The sequence below is a fragment of the Erpetoichthys calabaricus genome, chromosome 16 (genome assembly GCF_900747795.2).
Source record: "Erpetoichthys calabaricus chromosome 16, fErpCal1.3, whole genome shotgun sequence".
NCBI classification, from domain to species: Eukaryota; Metazoa; Chordata; class Cladistia; order Polypteriformes; family Polypteridae; genus Erpetoichthys; species Erpetoichthys calabaricus.
The window spans coordinates 74,114,839-74,140,137 of record NC_041409.2 but is presented as its reverse complement, the minus strand read 5'-3'; the positions used below and the strand labels follow the sequence as shown (position 1 = coordinate 74,140,137).

The 25,299-nt window shown below is 38.2% G+C and overlaps 1 protein-coding gene across 2 annotated transcripts in view; it reads right to left on the bottom strand.

The window, feature by feature from the left end:
• Window positions 1-2,538: 2,538 nt before the first annotated feature.
• Window positions 2,539-25,299, bottom strand: part of dhrs7 (dehydrogenase/reductase (SDR family) member 7) — a 35,790-nt gene continuing 13,029 nt past the window's right edge. For both annotated transcript variants that reach the window (XM_028821444.2, XM_051920104.1), the window contains 4 exons: window positions 20,744-20,983; window positions 18,717-18,839; window positions 4,897-5,112; window positions 2,539-2,709 (listed from right to left, as the gene is read on the bottom strand). In XM_028821444.2, the coding sequence (XP_028677277.1) occupies window positions 2,674-2,709; window positions 4,897-5,112; window positions 18,717-18,839; window positions 20,744-20,983 (615 nt within the window). In that variant the 3' untranslated portion in view covers window positions 2,539-2,673. The remainder of the gene's footprint in view (window positions 2,710-4,896; window positions 5,113-18,716; window positions 18,840-20,743; window positions 20,984-25,299) is intronic.

The following is a 25,299-nucleotide window of genomic DNA, read 5'->3' as shown; positions in this document are numbered from 1 at the left end:
GTGGTCCTCCAGTCATAAGTACTTTACCCAGTGCCCTGGGAAGTGGGGGAAAAAAGACCTGCAGTATTTCTTTATATTCCCTGCTTTGTGCCCCAATAAATGCAAGTTATCGCTGATATACTAACAACCCAATTGTGCTTCACTCACTCAGAATATGGAACCAATGTAGGAAGCATTTTAAGATGGAGAAACGTATCTGTGGCACCTCTGCACGAGAACCACCTTTTTCAACCCTCACAAACAAACATATGCAGTTTTTAATATCTGGAAAACATTTGGGATTAAACTGCTTAGAGATCTTTATATAGACATCATCTTTGCATCCTATGAACAATTACATTCCAAATGTAATTTTCCAGCAACACATTTCTTTCACTATCTTCAAATTAGAAACTTTGTTAAACAGAACCTGCCCGATTTTCCTCATCTCCCACCTTCCTCTATTCTGGAAAAAATATTGCTCAGTTTCGAGGACTCGGACAGCATTTCTGCAATATATAAAATTATTTTACAGTCCCTCCCTTTCAAAGATCCAAGAGGACAATGGGAAAAAGATCTCTCACTCAACATATCAGAAAAAGAGTGGAAGGTAGCAATGCAGAGAATTCACTTGAGCTCCATATGTGCAAAGCATACAATTATTCAACTCAAAATTATATATTGAGCACATCTCTCTCATTTAAAATTGTCCAAAATGTTTCCAGGGCAAGATCCAACCTGCGAACGCTACAATCAAGTCCCAGCCTCACTGGGTCCCATGTTTTGGGCCTGTACCAAATTAACATCATTGTGGACAAATTTTTTTAAGTGCCTTTCAGACAGCCCTGGTGTCACAATCCCTCCTAATCCACTAACAGCTGTGTTTGGTGTCCTTCCAGATGAGCTTAAAGTGGAGAAGGACAAACAAACTGTGATTGCCTTCACTACACTATTGGCACGCAGACTTATTTTGCTAAACTGGAAGAATCCTAAGTCTCCTCTTTTAAGTCAGTGGGTAACTGATGTTTTATATTATTTGAAATTGGAAAAAATCAAATTCTCACTTAAAGGATCTGTGCAGAACTTTTTCAAAACCTGGCAGGATCTAATCAATAACATTTTAGATTAAGCTCTTATAGCACTGAGGAAGCAGATTCTCTTCCCATTTCTTTTTCTTCTCCATTTATCTGTATCCGCTTATTAAACTCATCAATTTACTTATTTATACTAGCTTTAAGTTTTACTCCATGCTCTCTTTCTCAGGGGTGGGGGTTGATTTGGTTTCAATCCTATTGTTTGTAAAAATTGATCTATTTGTATGGAATGATTACAATAAAATCAATAAAAATATAAAAAAAGAACTGTTGGTATACCTCATGCTGTGCATGTTGAATAAGGGGGGGGGGGGGGGGGGGGTGTATATTCCCTCATAGTTCTGTTGGCACGCTGATAATTCACAATTTATTTAGAAATCCTTGACTTAGCCTATGTTATTGTATGCAGTGAGCGACCTTTTAAAATCTGGACTTATTAGTATTTCACAAATTTGTTGCCATCTAGTCATAGTTATATTATTGTAAGGAGCCTGTTATGAATCTAAATAAATGAAGGTTCTTTCTAGAACCTTCATGTGGATGGGTCTTTTGGGAACCAAAAATGGTTCCCTTACAGCATCACTCAGAAGAACCACTCGGGCACCTTTATTTTGAACAGTGTACAAAGTAAAGCACTGCAGGGAAATCACTGACTTTACAGCAACATTTTATTTCAAAGACAAGCCACCTGTGCAACCCACACTTCCAGTCTCATCTCCTTAACTGAACACCTTTCTTCAGTTAGATTTTGGTGAGGCCACCGACACTGAGGTTCACTTACTTTTTTCAAACTACACTGTGAATGACTTGTCAATGTGCTCAAAAAAGACATGAAAACTACAACGGTGTTATTAGTTTAGTCGCATTGTGTTTGCCTTGAATTGTGACCTGGGATGAGATCAGACCACATTTTATTACTAATCTATGCAGAAATCCTGGGAATTCCAGTGGTTTAATGACTTTTTCCTGCAACTATATCTTTCTTATGGAAGAGAAGGGCAGCCCAGTTTCAAAGAAACTGTAAAGGCCCCCCACTGCACTAAAGAGCAAGTGTAACCAGTGAACTAAACATTTTTATTTTGGCAATGTTAGTGTCTAACTTTGATAATTGTTTGTTTGTATGATATAAAAAATCATTGCATTATTTTCTCTCTGTTATTTGACTTCTGACACCCCTAAAATGTCCTGAAATTGTATTACCAAAACGTAGAAAGTGCACTTTCAAAGAACATCGAGCATCACAGTGCAGAGTATGCCGACAGCTCAATTAGACCATGCAGACCGTGACCTGTAAGGTTAATGTACTTGTGCGGTCCCTGAGACTGCGCTTCAATCTCCTGTTACAACAAAATGGAAAACACTGTTACACTTCATGATCTCCATTTAAAAGGCACCTTTTTCAATGTGCACTGAACTGAATATATTTGAAGGAAATACACTAATTTTTTTTCCATTAAAGCTAAGCTTTATGAAATAATAAAACTGTTTAATAACCATGAAACAGCATCTCAAAATTCACCCAGTATTTTCCAGAATATGAAAAATGAACAAGGAATTAGTTGAGCGGAAAATATATTTGGAGTTTGGATTTGCAGGTCTTCTATTTTGCCTTTGTAAAATAAGCAGCATCAGCATCCTGTAACAAAGAAGAGATCTGTCACATTATGAAATGCTTATCGTAAATTACTTTACATATTAAAGTCTTTAATTTATTGATTAAATGAGTCACAGGCTACATTTTGATTTGATTAAAATATAAAATTGAACATTTTCCATTTGTATTTTGTGTAGTTCTGGTCATAACTTTCTTCTTCTAGTGACCCACTGAGTAAGTAGACATGATTGTATGAGTATTTTATCTTGGCTCTTTCGGAGTGTTAAATAATGGTATTGATTCCAGGTCTTTGGTTGTCACATAAATCTCAATAGATAATCACCAAGTGATACATATATTATAGTAATGTATAATTTGAACTATACATTGGGTGACAGTATTGTACATACAGTACTATGGTATCTCCAAGCACAAAGTCCACAGGGAGTGTCCCTGCACATAAATGCAAGAACTTGCAAAGCCACTCCTAGAAATCTACAAAGTGCCATGAAGCTCTGCTAACACAGTGTACTGTATATGGACAAACACTGCGTATTGTGATTCGGTGACCTTCACTCCTAAACAGAATGAGACCAGGAGTGCCATATTGTGGAGCACTGAAGCTAAGCAGTATAAAAGGATCTCCTTTGATTGAAAATTGGGAGGGCTTAGTAGGTTTTAAAAAAAGGCTACACCAGCCCTATAAATTTTGAACAAAATGAATTGTTAATGTTTGACTGAAAGGGAATTGAATTAATTAGAAACTGGTCATTAAGAGAGAAGGACAGTCATTCCTTAAAGATTCAGAGCAGTGGCTCTCAAACTCAGTCCTGGGGGATCCTGTGTGGCTGCAGGTTTTTGTTCCAACCCATTTCCTGTTTTTAACTGGACTTGGCCTAATTAAGTAGGCTGTTATTTACCAGTTTCTGTGTTTTGCGGTCAACAATGAAATTATAAAGCTAAACTTGGTCAATTTTTATTTGAATGTCACAAGTATTTATATACAGTATATCAGAATAATTTTGTGTTATTTTTTAACTTTTGATCGTCATTATTATTTTCAGTCCGCTTTTCCACATGTTCTGGTTATCTAATAAACTATTTACTAATGAGCACCTTAAGCCCATGCCACATTATGAAACTGTAAGTTGTTGGGTATGTCAGACTTGCCGAATGCACTGCTGATGATGTCGCTGAACCATGTCAACTAACAAGACTGAAAACTGCTGGACATGTCACATTTAGCGACTGTATGCTGACCTTCCAGCACAGTATGGTGAGTTCAGCTGCAATCTGTGTCGTGGTAAGTAAAACACGAGACAGGCTTCTCTTCTGTTCATAAGAAACAAAACACCCATGTTCCTTATTCCTCATTGCTGCATTCTATGCACTGTACTTAGGTATTCTGGCATTTGGTACACTGTATTAATCCCCAAGGGGAAATTGTCTTTTCACACTTCCAGGTGACCTCTCATTGGTTGTCAGCACATATGCTCACACAGCCCGCTCCTACAACTACAGAGAAATTCTGTTGGAGCAAATCATGGAGTAGTTGAGGTGAGTCAATAGACATGTCACATTACACAACTGGCTTCACAAGAGCACACCAATGACTCTCCAAGATTATGTAAATGAAGGCCACGACTGACAATAGCTGCAAACGTCACATAATGTGACATGGCCTTCAGCTGGTCCGATGCTGAAGTTGTTGCAGCATTTCAACATTTAGCATTGTTTGGCTGGGGATGTACTCTGCTCATTGTTAATTTTCATTATTAGGATACAATTAAGGGGGCAAACTACACTTAAAAGGGTAAATGACTAGGAAAACAGCAAAAGAATTAAGTATTTGAAGCTACAGAAAAATACAAATATTTTCAAATGTCTAATACATGTAAAAATCACACTGAGTGCACAATTAGACATGAGATAAAGAAGCCAGCTAATTAAATGAGCTCATTGAGAGGTAAAATGATTCACTGACTGCAATAAGCTACATTTGGGGTCTCCAGCACCGAGGCGGAGAACTACAGATATAAGCTAGACTTCTAGACGGAGTATTATCATCCAAATGTGGCTATTCAGAATGCTTCAGGCTGTCACAGATACTAGTTTTATTAAGATTTTTAGTCAGCAAACACCATTAAATCTTGATAAGTAAGTGTTTTAATGCTTTTCCTTTGTATTCCATTTAAATGCAGATCCAGTACTGTTCTAATGAACACTTACCAGCCCACGTTTGAAGTTTACAACCCTGCGTTTTCCCAGTTTACTTGTGATCCACCGTGCCCAAGTGGGAGTATACTGCCAGAGGTACTGAACTGCTAAAAAAGGCTGATCTGCTATCCACACCTCCTCCAAATTGTTGGCCATTGCCACCAGAATAAGACGAACACAGCGCTGAGTGGACATCTTGTATGATTGATCAGTCATGACTGGCACCCTCTAAATGAAATTAAGACGTGAAGAAGTCATTAGGATAGTTTAATGTGTTAAGAGAGGCATCCACATCCAACACCTGCAATACAACAATGTGAACAGCACATGACTGGAAGCCACAATTCTGAAGTCTGATCCATGGAGGTTTAGAAATGCAGTGGAATAAATGGAAAGAGCTTAAACAAGACAATTTGGTTTTGGCAGTAAAAGAGTGAGAGAGTCTATTGTTAATGTTTATAGATGTTACAGGCCATTTCCTAAAAATGTAGCAATGCTCCACAACAAATTGGAAGCAGGTGTGGCATAATGGTGCAGTTGTTAGCAGTGTTGCCTGTGTGGAGCTCTCATGCTCTCCCCATTTTCACATGTGAGTTTTCTCCATGCACGATACTTTGTTCCCACATCTACAGAATGTGCTTATAACGTTAATTGTGTGTTTGAATGTGTCCTGAAGCAGATTGCTGTCATGCCAAATGTTTACCCCAGTCTTATATCTGTCTGATATTCCTTGGAAGAGACAACAGATGCAAGGAGGTAAAGAACAATCTAACAAGTTGCTTCTCTGGGCAGACCGACATCATCCATGTGTGCAGACAGTCTATTTCTTAAACAGTTAATAAGTGATGTAATAATAGGAAAGTGTGGCATGAGGCACAGGCAAGACCCAAGCAAGCAGCAGTTACTAACATGCACAAGCAGAGACAAAATACTGCATACTGGCAAAGCAGATGGGAGGGCACAGTCAGGGAAGGCCTAAAAAGAAGGGGTTATCAAGGAAAAAATAGAAAGAAGAGAAAGACCAACTAGGTGGAATTTTGCCATGCTCAATCAAGGGGACAAGAAGGTAGATGACCAAGCAGGTTCCAAGGATAAATGATGCTCTTATAAAGAATGAGCGAGGCCATGATGGGCTAGTCCCCTAGGCTGACAAAGGACAGGCCACAGGCCTGAATTTGATGAGCAGGGATTTGGTTTCCTCTTTAAGATGTAAGGCACTGAGGGGAAACATGACCCCTTGAAGGAAACTCATAACTAAGTGGGTGCAGAGACAATAGGGAATAGTACAGAGTACTCTAGTCTTATGTCCTTGTTGCAAAAATAACGCCACTTGTAACTGGAGATATACTAATGTGAGGTGAGTGTAGTAATTTCAAAAACAATGAGTGAGAAATGGGTGAACTGAATGTGGTTTGAGTACTTCAAGATAGACAACTGGTCAAACCGCACCATTTGGTAAAGAAGATTCAATGCCTGTGTAGGTATGCTGGGGGGGCTGCTATATATATATTTTTTTTGGTACTGTTTATTTTAGAACTTCTAAATTTCCTTTTGCTCCTTCTTCCTTCCCTTGTGTAAAGATTTTTAAAACACTGGTATATACACTGCCTGGCCAAAAAAAAAGTCGGCACCAAAAAAAAAGGTCACACACTCTAATATTTCGTTGGACTGCCTTTAGCTTTGATTACAGCACGCATTTGCTGTGGCATTGCTTCGATAAGCTTCTGCAATGTCACAAGATTTAGTTCCATCCAGTGTTGCATTCATTTTTCACCAAGATCTTGCATGATGGGTGTATCACTTCATCTGCCTCTCTTCTTACCCTGATGCGCCCATCACTCTGGAACAGGGTAAATCTGGACTCATCAGACCACATGACCTTCTTCCATTGCTCCAGAGTCCAATCTTTATGCTCCCTAGCAAATTAAAGACTTTTTTTCCGGTTTGCCTCACTGATTAGTGGTTTTCTTACGGCTACACAGCTGTTCAGTCCCAGTCCCTTGAGTTCCCTTCGCATTGTTTGTGTAGAAATGCTCTTACTTTCACTATTAAACATAGACCTGAGCTCTACTGTTGTTTTTTTTTCGATTTGATTTCACCAAATGTTTAAGTGATCACCGATCACGATCATTCAGGATTTTTTTCCGGTCACATTTCTTCCTCGAAGACGATGGGTCCCCACTATCCTTCAAGTTTTTAATAATGTGTTAGACAGTTCTTAACCCAATTTTAGTAGTTTCTGCAATCTCCTTAGATGTTTTCTCTGCTTGATGCATGCCAATGATTTGACCCTTCTCAAACAGACTAACATCTTTTCCATGACCACGAGATGTGTCTTTCGACATGGTTGTTTAAGAAATGAGAAGCAACTCATTGCACCAGTTGGGGTTAAATAACTTGTTGCCAGCTGAAAGATAATCACACATGCAGTAATTATCCAATAGGAGGCTTGTACCTATTTGCTTAGTTAAATCCAGGTGGCGAGTTTTTTTTTTGGCCAGGAAATGTATTTTGGCATCCTTGATATTCTAGGTATACCTTGGGTTTACCTAGGTTTTGTTTTCAATTTAGTTGGGAAACTGCCTTCTAGTCATATTTTCTTAAAAAAAATGACAAACAAATAATTAGCAAAAAAATTGTATTTTATCCTTGTGTAGAAAATGCTGGAAAGTCATAATCTGCCGCAGACTAATTAAACCCTGAAGCAAGACAACATCAGATCACATGGAACAGGTTTCATACACCCTATGAGGTGTGATAAAAACCACAGGCCATATTAGCAGATAGTAACAACTGCTGTGTCATAATCAAAAGAAACAATCACTTTGAAGGCTGATTAGATTTCACATATAACAAGTTTGAGTAAACAATTCTGGAGAAGCTCTTTAGCTAAAAGTCACAGTATAGGATTCTGCATGTCCAAGGCCTACTAGAGGTAGTGGTGTCTTGGTGGCTCATGACTTTTTAAGGCAAATCCTGTAATTGAACATAAATTCCTGCAAATGCTCATCATTTGCTGAATGTAAAGCAGGGGTACAGGTAAGAGTATCCCAGTAAGAATATATATGAGAAAGAAGAAGTTATTTAGGGTATCTGGAACCTTTTGCAGTTGACCAACTGAGGTCTAAAAAACTGCTCTGCACAAAAACTCCACCACACAAACAAATATGTATACTTCATAGATTTAGGTCTGCTGAATCCATTTCTAAGATTGGAATTTCTCTACCACAAGCCATTTTTGCGAGATATCGTATTCAGTGTAAAATGCCATTTTGAACAATATTGTTGATTTTTTAAAAAACAAACTACATATTTTTCATGCTTAGAATATTATTTAAAGTATATTTTAAGCCAATGGAAGTCTTCCTCCTTCTGAACATTAGTTTAGGTGTATGTACTACACATTTTTTTGCTCTCAATCAATATTTTTATCCCACTTCTTATTCCTTCAAAATAGCCAGGAAATTATGTACTTAGTGTATATTATATATATATATATATATATATATATATATATAGTGGCACACAGCTGGGGGTGGTACCCAGCCGGGATGCCCAAGAGGACCAGACCACGAGGGGGCGACCGCCCTGGTTGCTTTGGGGACCACGGGTAGAGAACTTTGAAGCTCAGCCCTGCAGGGGCCCGTGGTCACTGCCAGGGGGCGCCCTGATGCCTACGGAGCCCTGGACCTCAGCACTTCCGCCACACATGGAAGTGCTGGGGGGTAAAGAGGATCGGGGACACCTGGAGTGCTTCCGGGTGCGCAGCTGGCACTTCCGCCACACTGGGGAGTGCCGGCGGAAGATTATCATGGAGACACCTGGAGTACACCTAGGTGGCTATAAAAGGGGCCGCCTCCCTCCTTTCGGGGGCTGGAGTCGGGAGTGAAGGAAGGACAAGGTCTGGGAGGAGAGACAAGGAGGCGGCCTGAAGAGAGAAAGGCATTGGTTTGAGGGCCTGGACTGAGGGTGACTGGTGATGCGGCAATGGGGTTTGTGCATGTTTAAAGACTTGTAAATAGTGTAAATAAATGTGTGTGGTGACTTTAAATCATGTCTACCTGTCGGTGTCCGGGCTGTTTCCCACTATATATATATATATATATATATATATATATACACACACACATATACAGTATCTCACAAAAGTGAGTACACCCCTCACATTTTTGTAAATATTTTATTATATCTTTTCATGGGACAACACTGAAGATATGACACTTTGACACAATGTAAAGTAGTCAGTGTATAGCTTGTATAACAGTGTAAATTTGCTGTCCCCTCAAAATAGCTCAACACACAACCATTAATGTCTAAAGTGTTGGCAACAAAAGTGAGTACACCCCCAAGTGAAAAATGTCCAAATTGTGCTCAAAGTGTCACTATTTTGTGTGGCCACCATTATTTTCCATCACTGCCTTAACTCTCTTGGGCATGGAGTTCACTAGAGCTTCACAGGTTGCCACTGGAATCCTCTTCCACTCCTCTATGACAACATCACGGAGCTGGTGGATGTTAGAGACCTTGCGCTCCTACACTTTCTGTTTGAGGATGCCCCACAGATGCTCAATAGGGTTTAGGTCTGGAGACAGGCTTTGCCAGTCCAGCACCTTTACCCTCAGTTTCTTTAGCAAGGCAGTGGTCGTCTTGGAGGTGTGTTTGGGGTCGGTATCATGTTGGAATACTGCCCTGTGGCCCAGTTTCCGAAGGGAGGGGATCATGCTCTGCTTCAGTATGTCACAATACTGTACATGTTGGCATTCATGGTTCCCTCAATGAACTGTAGCTCCCCAATGCTGGCAGCACTCATGCAGCCCCAAACCATGACACTCCCACCACCATGCTTGACTGTACGCAAGTCTTGTCTTTGTACTCCTTATCTGGTTGCCGCCACACACGCTTGACACCATCTGAACCAAATAAGTTTATCTTGGTCTCATCAGACCACAGGACATGGTTCCAGTAATCCATGTCCTTAGTCTGCTTGTCTTCAGCAAACTATTTGCAGGCTTTCTTGTGCATCATCTTTAGAAGAGGCTTCCTTCTGGGATGTCAGCCATGCAGACCAATTTGATGCAGTGTGCGGCATACTGTATGGTCTGAGCACTGACAGGCTGACCCCCTAATCTAGTGTGTATATATTTTATTTATATATATATATATATACACACACACACATCTTCTTCTATAATATGCTACCGTGGCTGTTCGTTTCTCTGTCCTGGATTTTAAATCACCTGTAGCTCGCAAACTGTTTCACCTATTGACTTGAACTTTGGTACACATATACTACGTAACGTCTCCTATCCACTTTTGGGGTGATGATTTTATTACTCTTTTTTTTTTTTTATTTTATTGTAGAATCAACTCTCTGCGGTGCACAGCAGGGCGGCCGTGTGGCGCATGTGTACAGGCGCTGTTCTCATTCCCTACCACCTTCGCTAATCATTCTTGAGGCAGATTGAAGACTTAAGTGCCAGATTAAGTGAAAAATTAAAGAAAATGCACTAAGTAATTGCAACACAAAAACTAACTTAATCAGTTTTAACGTGAAAAGATGCCGACGAATGAACAGAAGCAGCGGGCCGCTAGAATGGAAAAAAGAAGAGCTGCTCAGGAAGCAGCAAGCACATCAACCTCTGAGCAAACAAATGCTAAATGTACAGAGAAAGAGGATGAAAACTATGAATGCTCAAGTCAAGTGTATTCCGTGCAGTGCGCCGTTACTGGTGTATATATATATATATATATATCTATATACACACACACACAGTGCATCCGGAAAGTATTCACAGCGCATCTCTTTTTCCACATTTTGTTATGTTACAGCCTTATTCCAAAATGGATTAAATTCATTTTTTTCCTCAGAATTCTACACACAACACCCCATAATGACAACGTGAAAAAAGTTTACTTGGAGATTTTTGCAAATTTATTAAAAATAAAAAAAATGAGAAAGCACATGTTTATAAGTATTCACAGCCTTTGCCATGAAGCTTGAAATTGAGCTCAGGTGCATCCTGTTTCTCCTGATCATCCTTGAGATGTTTCTGCAGCTTAATTGGAGTCCACCTGTGGTAAATTCAGTTGGTTGGACATGATTTGCAAAGGCACACACCTGTCTATATAAGGTCCCACAGTTGACAGTTCATGTCAGAGCACAAACCAAGCATGAAGTCAAAGGAATTGTCCGTAGACCTCCGAGACAGGATTGTCTCAAGGCACAAATCTGGGGAAGGTTACCGAAAAATTTCTGCTGCTTTGAAGGTCCCAGTGAGCACAGTGGCCACCATCATCCGTAAGTGGAAGAAGTTCGAAACCACCAGGACTCTTCCTAGAGCTGGCCGGCCATCTAAACTGAGCGATCGGGGGAGAAGTGCCTTAGTCAGGGAGGTGACCAAGAACCCGATGGTCACTCTGTCAGAGCTCCAGAGGTCCTCTGTGGAGAGAGGAGAACCTTCCAGAAGGACAACCATCTCTGCAGCAATCCACCAATCAGACCTGTATGGTAGAGTGGCCAGACGGAAGCCACTCCTTAGTAAAAGGCACATGGCAGCCCGCCTGGAGTTTGCCAAAAGGCATCTGAAGGACTCTCAGACCATGAGAAAGAAAATTCTCTGGTCTGACGAGACAAAGATTGAACTGTTTGTTGTGAATGCCAGGCGTCACATTTGGAGGAAACCTGGCACCATCCCTACAGTGAAGCATGGTGGTGGCAGCATCATGCTGTGGGGATGTTTTTCAGAGGCAGGAACTGGGAGACTAGTCAGGATAAAGGGAAAGATGACTGCAGCAATGTACAGACACATCCAGGATGAAAACCTGCTCCAGAGCGCTCTTGACCTCAGACTGGGGCGACGGTTCATCTTTCAGCAGGACAACAACCCTAAGCACACAGCCAAGATATCAAAGGAGTGGCTTCAGGACAACTCTGTGAATGTCCTTGAGTGGCCCAGCCAGAGCCCTGACTTGAATCCGATTGAACATCTCTGGAGAGATCTTAAAATGGCTGTGCACCGACGCTTCCTATCCAACCTGATGGAGCTTGAGAGGTGCTGCAAAGAGGAATGGGCAAAACTGGCCAAGGATAGGTGTGCCAAGCTTGTGGAATCATATTCAAAAAGACCTGAGGCTGTAATTGCTGCCAAAGGTGCATCGACAAAGTAATGAGCAAAGGCTGTGAATACTTATGTACATGTGATTTCTCAGTTTTTTTTATTTTTATTAAATTTGCAAAAACCTCAAGTAAACTTTTTTCATGTTGTCATTATGGGGTGTTGTGTGCAGAATTCTGAGGAAAAAAATGAATTTAATCCATTTTGGAATAAGGCTGTAACATAACAAGAGGTGGAAAAAGTGATGCGCTGTGAATACTTTCTGGATGCACAGTATATATATATATACATACATACTTATATGTATATATACATACACATACACACACACACTAGGTGGTTCGCCCCTTGTTCGTTTCACTCGTCAACCCCCCCTGGGTCTCCGCCTAGTGCCAGCCACTTCGCATCTCTGCTGCTGCTGCTGAGGAACAGCTGTTTTTATGCTTCACTAATCACACTGAGTACAACTGATCACAGGTGGAAGCCAGTAACCATGGTCTGCAATGGAAATGGTGGTTACTTACACCTGATTGAGTTTACAAATATTGTTTAGGACGGGGGTGTTCCTTTATTAATCTCATTATATCTTGTTTTTTATTTTTTTAAATTCTTCTGAACTGCAGCTGTGATATCTTTCACTTGGATGTAATAGATTGCATTGAGTAAGTAAAGCTGGAAAAAATATTGGTTTGTGTGTTTTCATTTAAGGCTGTAAAGCAAAAAAAAGGGAATATTTTAAATGGGGTGATTCTTCTCTATACCCACTGTATGTATATATATATATATATATATATATATATATATATATATATATATTTGCAGCTGGAGATCCACAAAGGGAGAAAAAATGAATCACATATCATAAAGTAGTTTTTATTCCTGAGCTTTCAACTCCTGCCAGGGGTCTTCATCAGAGGATAATGCTTAGACTTACAGGAATCAAAGGCAATATATAGCAAAACATTACGTGGAGGGGGTGGGGTGGCTAATTCATTGTGATGGGGGGGGGGGGGGGGTATTGGGTGTACAGTTTATTTATTATGAACATGTTCTTCTTAAGTTTGCATATGCTGGATTTATGTCCAAGTGTCTGTTGATGGCGTTCTCATTTGATAGCCATGATTAGGAATAAAAACTACTTTATGATACGTGATTAATTTTTTCTCCCTTTGTGGATCTCCAGCTGCAAATATGCAAACCGTATCACAGACCTTCTCTTCCATATATATATTTATATATGTTCACAAGACCCTCCACTCTTGCTCATGACAGTTTAAAAACAACTGGACGAAAGAACATTGTGTTTTAACAAAATCTAGAAAAACTTTGTAATGTCCTCTGTTTATGGTAATTGCAACCTTGACGGGACCAAGTGAAGTTGAAAGCACCTGCCAAAGCATATGACTCCGCTAAAAGCGATTTTACTCTAACATAAAATCTATCCAGTTGAACCAAATAGTTACACTGAATTGTTGAGGATGAAAGTTGAATGAATTACAATTCAAAATCAACATTATGGCCCTTGAGTTACAAACCATAACAAAAGTCTTTACTAAAGATATTCTATTTCATCTGTGACACTTTGTTGCAGTTCTCTTATGTTAATGCTCTGTTTAACAGACAAACATACAAACCAGTGTACATTTACATGAAAGTCATTAGATTTTGTGAAATGGCAGTTGGGGTTTGACATGTGATACCACACACCGCCTGAAACAGTCTCCTTTGTTTGTTTGGACAGTATCCTAGAAACCAGAACAATGAAAGCTACTCACAAAGTAAGAAATGAGTGTTTACAGTATCAGCAAGCAGTAACACAGCTATTCTACAATGCCAACAGGCATTTATAGATGTCTTTGCCTAGGGCCTAAGAAGATTTTAAGGTCAATGAGTCAAATTTAAAACTGGATTCCATGGAGTCTTCATTACAATCAGTTCAACTTCACTGTACATCTTTGGACAAAAAAAAAAAGTAAGCAGAAAATGACTTAACATGCTGTAAGGAGAAATAAGTCAAAGACCTCATCTCTTCACTGTGCACACCTTAGACTATAAATATAACAGCAGGTCATGTCACTTGCAGAAATTATCCACTTATGGGATTGTACTGATAAGGGAGTGAGACAGAGTATACGGTGGAGAACTTTGTTTATTGGTTCAAAGTGAATTGTCTGCATTTTAACATCAGCAAAACCAAAGAACTGATTATTGGCTTTCACCACACCAAAGAGTCTCTATATCTGTTTACTATTCAGGGAGGGGATGTAGAGGTAGTCTACTTCTACAGCTTTTTGGGGGTCCACATCAATGGCAGGTTGGACTGGTCTGGTGACACAGAGGAGCTATATAATAAAAGGGCAGATCAGGCTCTTTTTTCGCAGAAGACTGCATTCATTTAATGTGGGTAGTGACACCCTTCATATCTTCTACAACTATGTGATGACCAGTGCAGTTTTCTACTCTGTGGTGTGTCGGACCAGTAGCATCACTTCAAAAGTGGCCCACTGAATCCACAAGGTAATTAAAAGGGCAACTCAGTTATGGGAAATACCCTGGACCTCCTGGAGGTAACAGCAAAGAGAGAAAACGAAAACAAAACAGAGTGTCATTATGAACAATGCTGCTCTCCATGACACACTAACACTGAGTAATTTCTGCCAGTCAATTATTCAGCAGAAGTGTGTCAAGAAATGCTCCTGGGGCTCCTTTATACCAACAGCAATATGTCTGCATAATGCCTCACTGTAACTGTCAAGTCAGAAGATTTTTTTTTTTCTTTCTTTTCAAATTTTCTTTATTCGCGGTCATTCTGGTGTGTGTATATGCATTTATTTATCTATTTATGTATACAGTATGTACTAGGGGGCTCCGCCCCCTGCTCGCTTCGCTTGCCAACCCCTGGTGTTGGGAATGACAAAGAGCGCGATGTATGAATGAGATATAGAATAGTGTGACGGTGTAGATGATGCAAATAGAAAGCAAACAATAAAGTGTGTGGCACAGTGTAAAGGTTTATTTGAAAATTTCTTTGTACACGCCGTTTAAGTGTAAAAGGTAATTCCAGCTCAGAACTTGTAAGGTCATTTAAGATGGTTATTGTTGTGATCAGAGTCAAGTTTGTCAGAGCTTAGAAAGAGTTGTGTCTCTCCAGGAAGTAATGGAATGACTTGGGTATTTATGTTTTGCACATTAATATTTTTTGGACCTAATATAGTGCGTTGTGTTAAAAGGGGCATTTGGTCTAATGAGATTGCTGTTCCAAATCTCTCTGTAACTAAGTTGTCGCAGATAAAGGCTTGAGGAATTGTAATAATATGTGGCTGAAGTCCATCTGTATTGGTGAGTGTACCATCTCTCAGTTGTAATAAGCAATTGTTATGATTTGGTTCTGGACATCGTATCTTTTTTACTAACTGTATCTTTTGAAAGCAATGCCAATTGTCTGCGTATTTTAAGGTGCACTGAACAATAGCTGAGTGCATGGCATCTGGAAGAATAGCTAAGCACTGTCTAAAATCTCCTCCTCATAAAAGTACCTTTCATCCAAATCGAATATTATTATTCATAAACGTTTGTAGAAGTTTATGAATGGTGTTGAGTAAGTGACTTCATGCCATTGTATATTTATCAATAATTAACATTTTTTCAAGACGGATGTCACGTGCAGTGCCACCGTTAATGTTCATAGTGGATACCGATTTGTAGGATCTAATGCAGTTGATAAAGATTTCACTTTCAGGTACATCGTTAGTTAGAAGCTTTTGTAGATATTCAGTATATGAATGTAAAGAAGGCAGTCTAATTTGACCCTTTTGACAACAACGTCTAAATGTATTACTTGTATTGCCAGTTGTTTCTTCGGGGAAGTGAACTGAATGACAATGATTGCAAATGACATTCATTAATCCGAATGAATTTTCCTGGTGTATATTTTGCTTGTGCCGTTTGAGAGGCGCGTTGTTGCATGTGTAGTATTTGGGACGTGTTGTTTTGGAGCTGTAATCGATTTGCCTGTGCTGTGTGAGAAGCCTGTTGTAGCCTTCCTTGCCGTTAACGTATGTCTGAGATGGGAGGTGTTTCGTTTTGAATCCGTGACTGTTGCGATGCAGCACTTTGATTGATAGCTTGCGTCATGTGGATCTAGGATGTAGATTTGTGCATATTTGCGTTGTTGATTTGTTTCAGGGTGCACTGTTCCAATGCGATGCAGTATTTGTGCACATACGGGAAAGCAGTATGGGCCATTGCCTTTTGGTGGCCTGATATTTACTCCGTTAGATGCAAAAGCAAATGAACTATTGTAGGATCTAATGCAGTTCATAAAGTTTTTACTTTTAGGTACATCGTTAGTTAGAAGCTTTAGTTGAGCTTTGCGTTTTTGGAGTCGAGACATTTTTTCTTTTAGAAATATGGATAAGTAATAAGGAGTATTGCACTCACTGTTAATATGGAGCCTTTTCTGCGGTTGAACGGTTAATAGTGCCTTATTGTAATGAGATCCACCTATGCTGCATAGCCGTCTATTTTGTTGTTTCTTTCGTATTCGTGTGTTTGTTCCTGTTATCCTTTCCTTTTCGTTTTGTACCCGTGACCGTGTATTCAAGACTTGTTTCTTTCTCAGCATGCGAAATATGGATAAGTAATAAAGAGGATCGCAGTCACTGTTAATATGTTTCCTTTTCTGCAGTTGAACGGTTAATAGTGCTTTATTGTAAGGAGATCCACCTATGCTGACACCTATGCTGTCTAGTGTGAAGGTGTTGACGTTCACTTTAGAATATGTGGCTTTGGGTGTCACTTCTTATGGATGTGTGTGGGGGGGGGGGGGGGGGTGAGGATTGTTGTTACGCGAGCGTCTTCTTTCTTTTTGTGTTCCTGTGTCTTGTTGAATCCCCCTCTTTGTGTGTGTCCCGTCCGTTGCTTGTAGGGTCTGTGGGGTGGTTTTGTGTTCTTTTTTTTGTGTTCCATGGGCTTGTTGAATCCCCCTCTTGGTGTGTGTCCTGTCCGGTGCCTGTAGGGGGGGGTTGCCTTGCTGTTGTGCGCGAGCCTCTTTTTTTTTTTTGGGTCTAGTTTCGTGTGCAATGTGTTTCGTGCTTTGCCTGCATTTGACTACTTTTTTATGTGCCTTTTCCTTTTTTCGGTGCTCCTTGCGCGTCATTTCTCCTTTTTTGTCTTTTTTCTGTGCTCACTCCTTTTTTCTGTGGTCTTGTCTGTCTCTTGCGGCTCCTCATCCGCCTCTCGCGGACTCTTTTTGCGCCTGCGCAGTACGTCTTTTTGCAGCTACGGCCCATGGCCGGATGTGCCTGCGTCCATCATCCGGTTTAGCATTCTCGGTTAGTAATATGGATATTTATTGAGCTATTATTAATGACTGCAGCACAACACACACAAAGAAATTTACTGCACAGTGAGTGTAGGGTTAAAACTGGAGACTCCCAGATTCTTGTGGAGGAAGAACAACTGCGACCAACACCTTTAGTATAGTAAGGTTCACAAAAATGTTCTATGGCTTAAAACACTGCACTATCTTAAAGACTGCAGCAGCAAATACACATGCTTTATTGTGGAAATATTGTATTCCTGATGCAAACATGGGATTGGCCAGCTTTCTAAATTTCCATACTACTGATGCCAAATATGTATGCCAAACTAGTTAATGTAAGAATAAAAACCAATTATGTGAAGAGTTTTAAATTTATATTGATTCACCAGAGATCAGTTTTCATTAAAATTATTTGGTTTCATAATACCAACCATACCATGGTGCTCAAGGTTCTCCTCTTTCAGACAATTATTTTATACAGTAGTGCTAATGATATGAATCTTTAATTTCTCCTATGCCCAACTTTATACTTTTGTATAATTTAAAAACAACATGCTGATTACATTAAATAAATATCAGTTTTCTTATTATTTTATAATAATGTATGTACTTGAAAGCACAAAATCACTTCGCTTATCTTGAACAGTTCTTTATGATACTGTCTGATTGATTTAATTTGGTACATAACACAATAAATCGAACATATTCTGTAAGATGTCCAGCTTTTGAGGACAGAGCTCTTTAAAGAAATTACTCTCCAATCTGTTCATCCTCAACTTTACACATTTCCATTATTACACAACCTTTATATGAATTAATGCTGAAGGCCAGATTTCCAATAAACAACTGTATTTTAACTTTCTCATAAAAACACACAGAAATAAGATAGTTGGCTCCACCATTTAGAGAGATCTGTCCTGAGAGGTCATTTCTGAAGTTTGTGAACTGGCTTAACCCAGTTCAGACGCATTGGTATATCTCAGCATCAGCTGGTACTATGCAGGGACCAAGTCCACACAGTCTCACAAAAACACACACAAATATACTCAAACTAACACTCCAGTTTAGATTTGTCAGTTAAACTAACATGAATATCTTTGGGATATCATAGGTTTCAAAATTATGACCGTGCCTAATAAAGATATATAATTTATGTAAATATTTAAATACAAAATTGATAATATTTACTATGCTTTGCTATACTTTCCTTTGAAGGTCACAGGATAGTGAGGCGAGTTGCCTTAGCAATGTGTAGAAATGTTTTATTGATTAAAACAAAAACTAGGCAAGCAGGCTATTAATCAGTGAAGTGAAGATCTAATATACAGCTAAATGTACTTTAAAGGGAGCCTGAGTCTGGACTTTACTAAGAATAATAAGCTTGCATTACTTACCTTTCCTAATTCTTCAGTAAAAGCATTTTGAACTATGTCAGACTGAACAGGACCAGGTAACACGTTACTAATGATTATGTTTGGAGTATCAGCGAGCTCTGTCCTCAGGGAGTTGAAAAACCCCTAACAGAAAATAAAATAATTTTTTGGTTATTGTTAGACATAATTTAAGTTTACACAACTGAGAGATTAAAGTTTTAGGACTGTTAGTTGTGTGTGCAGTTTGCTGTAATATAGATATCTGGCTAGCACACTGTTACAAGTCTTTTTCTTGCATGATTTTCAAAGCACATTGTTTCTGCTGCGTTTCATTGTGAATGAGCTCCTGAACAGGGAATTAAGTGGTAAGCTAAAATTAATGACAGTAGAGATTGTGTGCCGGTGGACTTTGTTGCAGGTTCCTAACAGCACAGAAGAAAAACACGATTTTTGCATAGAACAATGGATGGATTTACATAGACGAACGGAGGTGAACACACACATTTGGAAAATTGTTGGTTTAACTGTAGATATAAACTGTTAACATGAATTTCATAAACTCTTCAGTTGCATCTAATAAAATGCATCAGAATGTACTTTGCTTCAGTGGACCTCCTTGGACTTCCATAATCTTTCACATATTATTCATGCTTTTTTTCTATACACAGAAACACTATATTACTCCTTATCTACTTACTGCAGGACAAGGCAAACCTAGTTCTGGAAAGCTACAGCAATTGAAGGTCTTTTTTCCAATACATTTTAAAAATTAGAAGCAAATACTTGCTAAAGTGCAATATATAATTTATCTAGGGTGTGTGTTTCTGCTCTAATTCTGTCATGACCAGATATTTCCACCAAATAATACTTACATTTTTTTTAAGATAAATTAAAAAAAGACTCATGATCCCAAATGGATTATTACCTTAGTTCTTATGAGTTTTTACTTTTAATTTTATACAAACACCTACTTTATGAACAACACAGAAAAGTGAAAGAATTGCCACATTGAATAATTGGCTATTGTCTATATTCTGACTTATATCTTGTTATCAACTGGCTACATATTAGAAAAAATATTAAGGACTTAGAATCTAAATGATGAAGTAAAATAGATTCAAGCAAAAATGTGTAAAAAATAAACAAGCAAATGACTCCTGTGTAATACATGCTATGGATACAATGAACATCTTTTTGAAAGTCACTGAGAAGTACATTCAGCACTATTGGTATTTTTTGAGACTGAAGTCAGTTGAAGCAATCCATCAGAATAAAATGAGAAGGTCAGTTAACAACAGAAATTGACCTCAAATTAAGAAACTGATGGGAATGAGAACCTGTAGCTATTGTGGCTCCCCTGAACCAGGCTGAATACCACTGATCTTAAAATAAAGGCACCACATGTCACTACAGCATTGTTTCATACGTGAGGATAATACAAAAAAAAAATCAATTATCTCCCCACTCAAGAACTTTGTTTTTTTAACTAACAGAAATATTTTCTTTTGAATTTTCAGCTGCAACATAGTAATCTGCAGAAATTTAAACATTTTAATAAGGACAATGGTTTAAAGACAATTTAATACTGAACTTATTGAAAACAATTTTTAGAAGTACCTAAACAAATTTGTATCAAATTTCACTTACAGGAGACCACAGAAAAAATTAGAGGGTTTTTTGAGTTTAGACATTCAGTAATGACAACGTCTTCCACTGGAAAAAAAATGTTGGTGAGTACCTGGCACTAACGAATTATCCCTGTGAATTGCATGATCAGGATAAGTGGCAATCCCCTGAAAATACACTTTTTAAGACCTCTGAATAATACACATATTCAACAGATACTGTATATGCAAACCCAGCTGCATCTACTGCATTTTTAAATTTCTGCTGGAAACTCAGCATGAAAGTATGCACTTGTTTTCAGCGACTCTACAGATTGTGGGCTTTAAAATCTGTAAAAGTATTTTTTTTTTTAATTTCAATAAAAATATCACATACTGAATTGCCAACTTTCTAAATGGTATGTCAATCAGCTGTCACCTTACCTGCAGTGCATGCTTGCTAGCACAGTAGCCACTAGATAATGGAACTCCTGCCATTCCTGAAACACTATTAATGGTAACAATAAGGCCCTTCTTCTTCTCCAAAAAATGTGGCAGAATGTGTTTTGTTAAGGAGATTGTACCCAAAAAATTCAGCTCCATAATAGCCTTGTAAACATCTAGACTTGTATCCACACATAAGGAGCGCTGGGTACGGCCTGCATTGTTAATCAAGATATGAATCTAGTAAAAAGGATAAAAAAAACAGTGAGTTGGATTATTATTTTCTATTTTTAAGAATATGCCTTATTTTTTCCACAAGCAGTACATATATAAATACACAATGTACTAGACACTGTAAAACTGAAAAAAGTAAAACTGGTAAAAAGCCAATTAATATAAATAAAACTGGTATGCTCTGATTGAATAAGAACTCACTCTGCAGTAGAAAATTGAAATTAATGTAGGTACAAAAATTATCTGATGGGCTAGATGCTTAGTTCAGTGGCCTCTATATGTGTAGGTCTCATAATATCTAAATAATATTACGAGACCCAGTATACTTCCTTTATCAGAAATTAAAGCAAGTATTAAACCAAAAAGATAACATATTTAAAACACAAAACTACTGCAAAGAACAAACAAATCTTAATACAGAATCTTTAAACGACCCTCTGAGAAACATGTCCTTAACCATCAAGGAATCGAAGGTGTGTTCGGGTAAAAAAGGGTATTCAGAAGGGGTGCTTAATGTAAGATCAATGGTAGCATTAAGAAACATGTCAAGTTCTTATATAGGGCACAGAATTTGTTATTCATCTATATCATCTATATCCTTGTAGTACCCTAATTAAAAAAATACAAGAAATGTTAAATTCCACAAGGACCTTATAACAAAGCATTTAATTAATATGAAGGTTTAGTGGTCACCCAAAATGAAATTCAAACTTGTAGGTTTGAATTTAAAGGTTCGTGGATTTGAATACATATGCAACTGACATACTGTAATCACTGTATGTACTGCAAGTTCTTCTTAGCTCTGCTTGGATTTTTTTCTTCTGGTATGTTGTCTCATCCACATGCATCCGAAGACTTTGTGTGTTAAGTCATTCTGTAAATCTTAAATTAGCCCAGGCCCACATAAATATATAATTGCATTAAAAGGGTTCCAAGAAGGAAGAATCATCCAGAATGTGTACAATTTCCAATTGGTTATTAAGGTGTATATCGGTTGGTGCCGGGTGAATGTTTCAGTCATTTTTGTGCATGTTTCCACAGTTATAAATGCGTTCAAAAACTAAAGTGCAGTAGTTCTTATCCTTTGTCCTATTTCAACTCTATCTGAACCTGCTCAATAATAATGCTGTCCCCCCCTTGCTAATTTTTACATTTTCTCTTTAGTGATACAGAAAGCTCAGCATTAGAAATAGCAGAAATATGTCACTTGAAGATTTTTGACTGTTTCCACAGTTTGAACAAACCAAACAAACTAAATGGTATAGTTCTTTATAAAATAAGGAGCCGATATCCCAGAAAAAAACTATTATTACAAATGCATATTAAACTGTGAGGGCTGAGATAAAAGCACATATGGAAAGCTACAGTTAAGTCCATAAATATTTGGACAGAGACAACTTTTTTCTAATTTTGGTTCTGTACATTACGACAATGAATTTTAAATGAAACAACTCAGATGCAGTTGAAGTGCAAACTTTCAGCTTTAATTCAGTGGGGTGAACAAAACGATTGCATAAAAATGTGAGGCAACTAAAGCATTTTTTTAACACAATCCCTTCATTTCAGGGGCTCAAAAGTAATTGGACAATTGACTCAAAGGCTATTTCATGGGCAGGTGTGGGCAAGTCCATCGTTATGTCATTATCAATCAAGCAGATAAAAGGCCTGGAGTTGATTTGAGGTGTGGTGCTTGTATGTGGAAGATTTTGCTGTGAACAGACAACATGCGGTCAAAGGAGCTCTCCATGCAAGTGAAAGAAGCCATCCTTAAGCTGTGAAAACAGAAAAAACCCATCCGAGAAATTGCTACAATATTACGTGTGGCAAAATCTACAGTTTGGTACATCCTGAGAAAGAAAGCAAGAACTGGTGAACTCAGCAATGCAAAAAGACCTGGATGTCCACGGAAGACAACAGTGGTGGATGATCGCAGAATCATTTCCATGGTGAAGAGAAATCCCTTCACAACAGCCAACCAAGTGAACAACACTCTCCAGGGGGTAGGCGTATCGATATCCAAGTCTACCATAAAGAGAAGACTGCATGAAAGTAAATACAGAGGGTGCACTGCAAGGTGCAAGCCACTCATATGCCTCAAGAATAGAAAGGATAGATTGGACTTTGCTAAAGAACATCTAAAAAAGCCAGCACAGTTCTGGAAAAACATTCTTTGGACAGATGAAACCAAGATCAACCTCTACCAGAATGATGGCAAGAAAAAAGTATGGAGAAGGCGTGGAACAGCTCATTATCCAAAGCATACCACATCATCTGTAAAATACGGTGGAGGCAGTGTGATGGCTTGGGCGTGCATGGCTGCCAGTGGCACTAGGACACTAGTGTTTATTGATGATGTGACACAGGACAGAAGCAGCCGAATGAATTCTGAGGTGTTCAGAGACATACTGTCTGCTCAAATCCAGCTAAATGCAGTCAAATTGATTGGGCGGCGTTTCGTGATACAGATGGACAATGACCCAAAACATACAGCCAAAGCAACCCAGGAGTTTATTAAAGCAAAGAAATGAAAAATTCTTGAATGGCCAAGTCAGTCACCTGATCTTAACCCAATTGAGCATGCATTTCACTTGTTGAAGACTAAACATTCGGACAGAAGGGCCCACAAACATACAGAAACTGAAAGCCGCTGCAGTAAAGGCCTGGCAGAGCATTAAAAAGGAGGAAACCCAACATCTGGTGATGTCCATGAGTTCAAGACTTCAGGCTGTCATTGCCAGCATGGGGTTTTTAACCAAGTATTAGAAATGAACATTTTATTTCCAGTTATTTAATTTGTCCAATTACTTTTGAGCCCCTGAAATGAAGGGATTGTGTTAAAAAAATGCTTTAGTTGCCTCACATTTTTATGCAATCGTTTTGTTCAACCCACTGAATTAAAGCTGAAAGTCTGCACTTCAACTGCATCTGAGCGGTTTCATTTAAAATTCATTGTGGTAATGTACAGAACCAAAATTAGAAAAAAGTTGTCTCTGTCCAAATATTTATGGACTTAACTGTAAGTACATTTAACATCTTTTAACATCAAAATATATAAACTTGATTATAACCACATCTGCAAATAGTGCCCAAGTAAAGGCTACACAGTCAGTTTGCATAGAAATTTCAGCTTGCTTTTTTCCTACTAACCTTAGACCTCTAGAGCAATAATCAAGGTTGATTTATACATTAATTAGCCAAGCTGTTACTTATGTTTTTGGTTTTTTTTGGGGTTGTTTTGTAGCAATTCGTAAAGTACAAACTACTTATATTAAAAATTTCACTAAATAAAGCAGGAATGTGTATTAGATGCATAAGAATTTTTAGTTGTATTTTAAGAATATTTTGTTCTTTTTTTGTTTTTACTTGCTAATAATCACACAAGTGAGTAACCCTTGAGCACATTCTGGGTTTTAGGCATTGAAGTCTTCTGTGCTTTTCATTAATTGTCAGTATTTGGATTCAATTAAACAGTAAAAAGAGCAGAAAAAGTGAAGTAAATTGAAAATAAGTTACAACAAAAAATACATATATAGACAAAAATACAAATATTTCCTAATTTCTTAATATTAATGCACTTTTCTAAAAGCAAAACAAAAGAAAAAATAACAAACACAGATTAATAAACAATGAAGTCACTTTTTAGGTAAAAACGAGTCACTGATGTGAAACTGTTTGGAAGAAAATCTTGAAGCCACAAGGAGTCCCCCAGAACTGAACTTGAGAGCCACATCTCTAGAGGTTTCTTTTCCCTTGAATCTCTTGATAACTGGAGTTTTGTTTTATTTTGTTTTCCTCACACTGGGTTTTCTTTACATTGAGCTTTGGAATTTATTTAATGTAATTTTGTGTTTTATTTCTAACATTCATTATAAATGTGTACAGAACATGCTGGAATTTTAATGAAGTGTATACCATAAAAATGTGAATTTTATATGATCAAATGTAAACAAATATGAACATCTGATCGACTAGACTTGACAGCAATATAAAGAATGTATATAGTTTGTCTCTAATCATAATTTTAAATAATATCAGTAGGCAAGCATACTTAACACAAACTTGGTACTCCTTAACTGACCAGATTAAATCACAAAGTGAGAAGCAGTTATATAATAAATCCTAACAAAAAATACAAACATCACGACATATATATTGGACCTTTGTTATCGTAAAAAGGAAAGTTTGAAGGGAAAATGCCCAGGCAATCAATAACCTCCGCTATCAAACAGCTGATAAAATATATTTATTTGTCTATTCTGATTTTTCTGATTTGTATTTTACAATTAATGACAGAAACATTATGAGCTATGATAATTCATCTT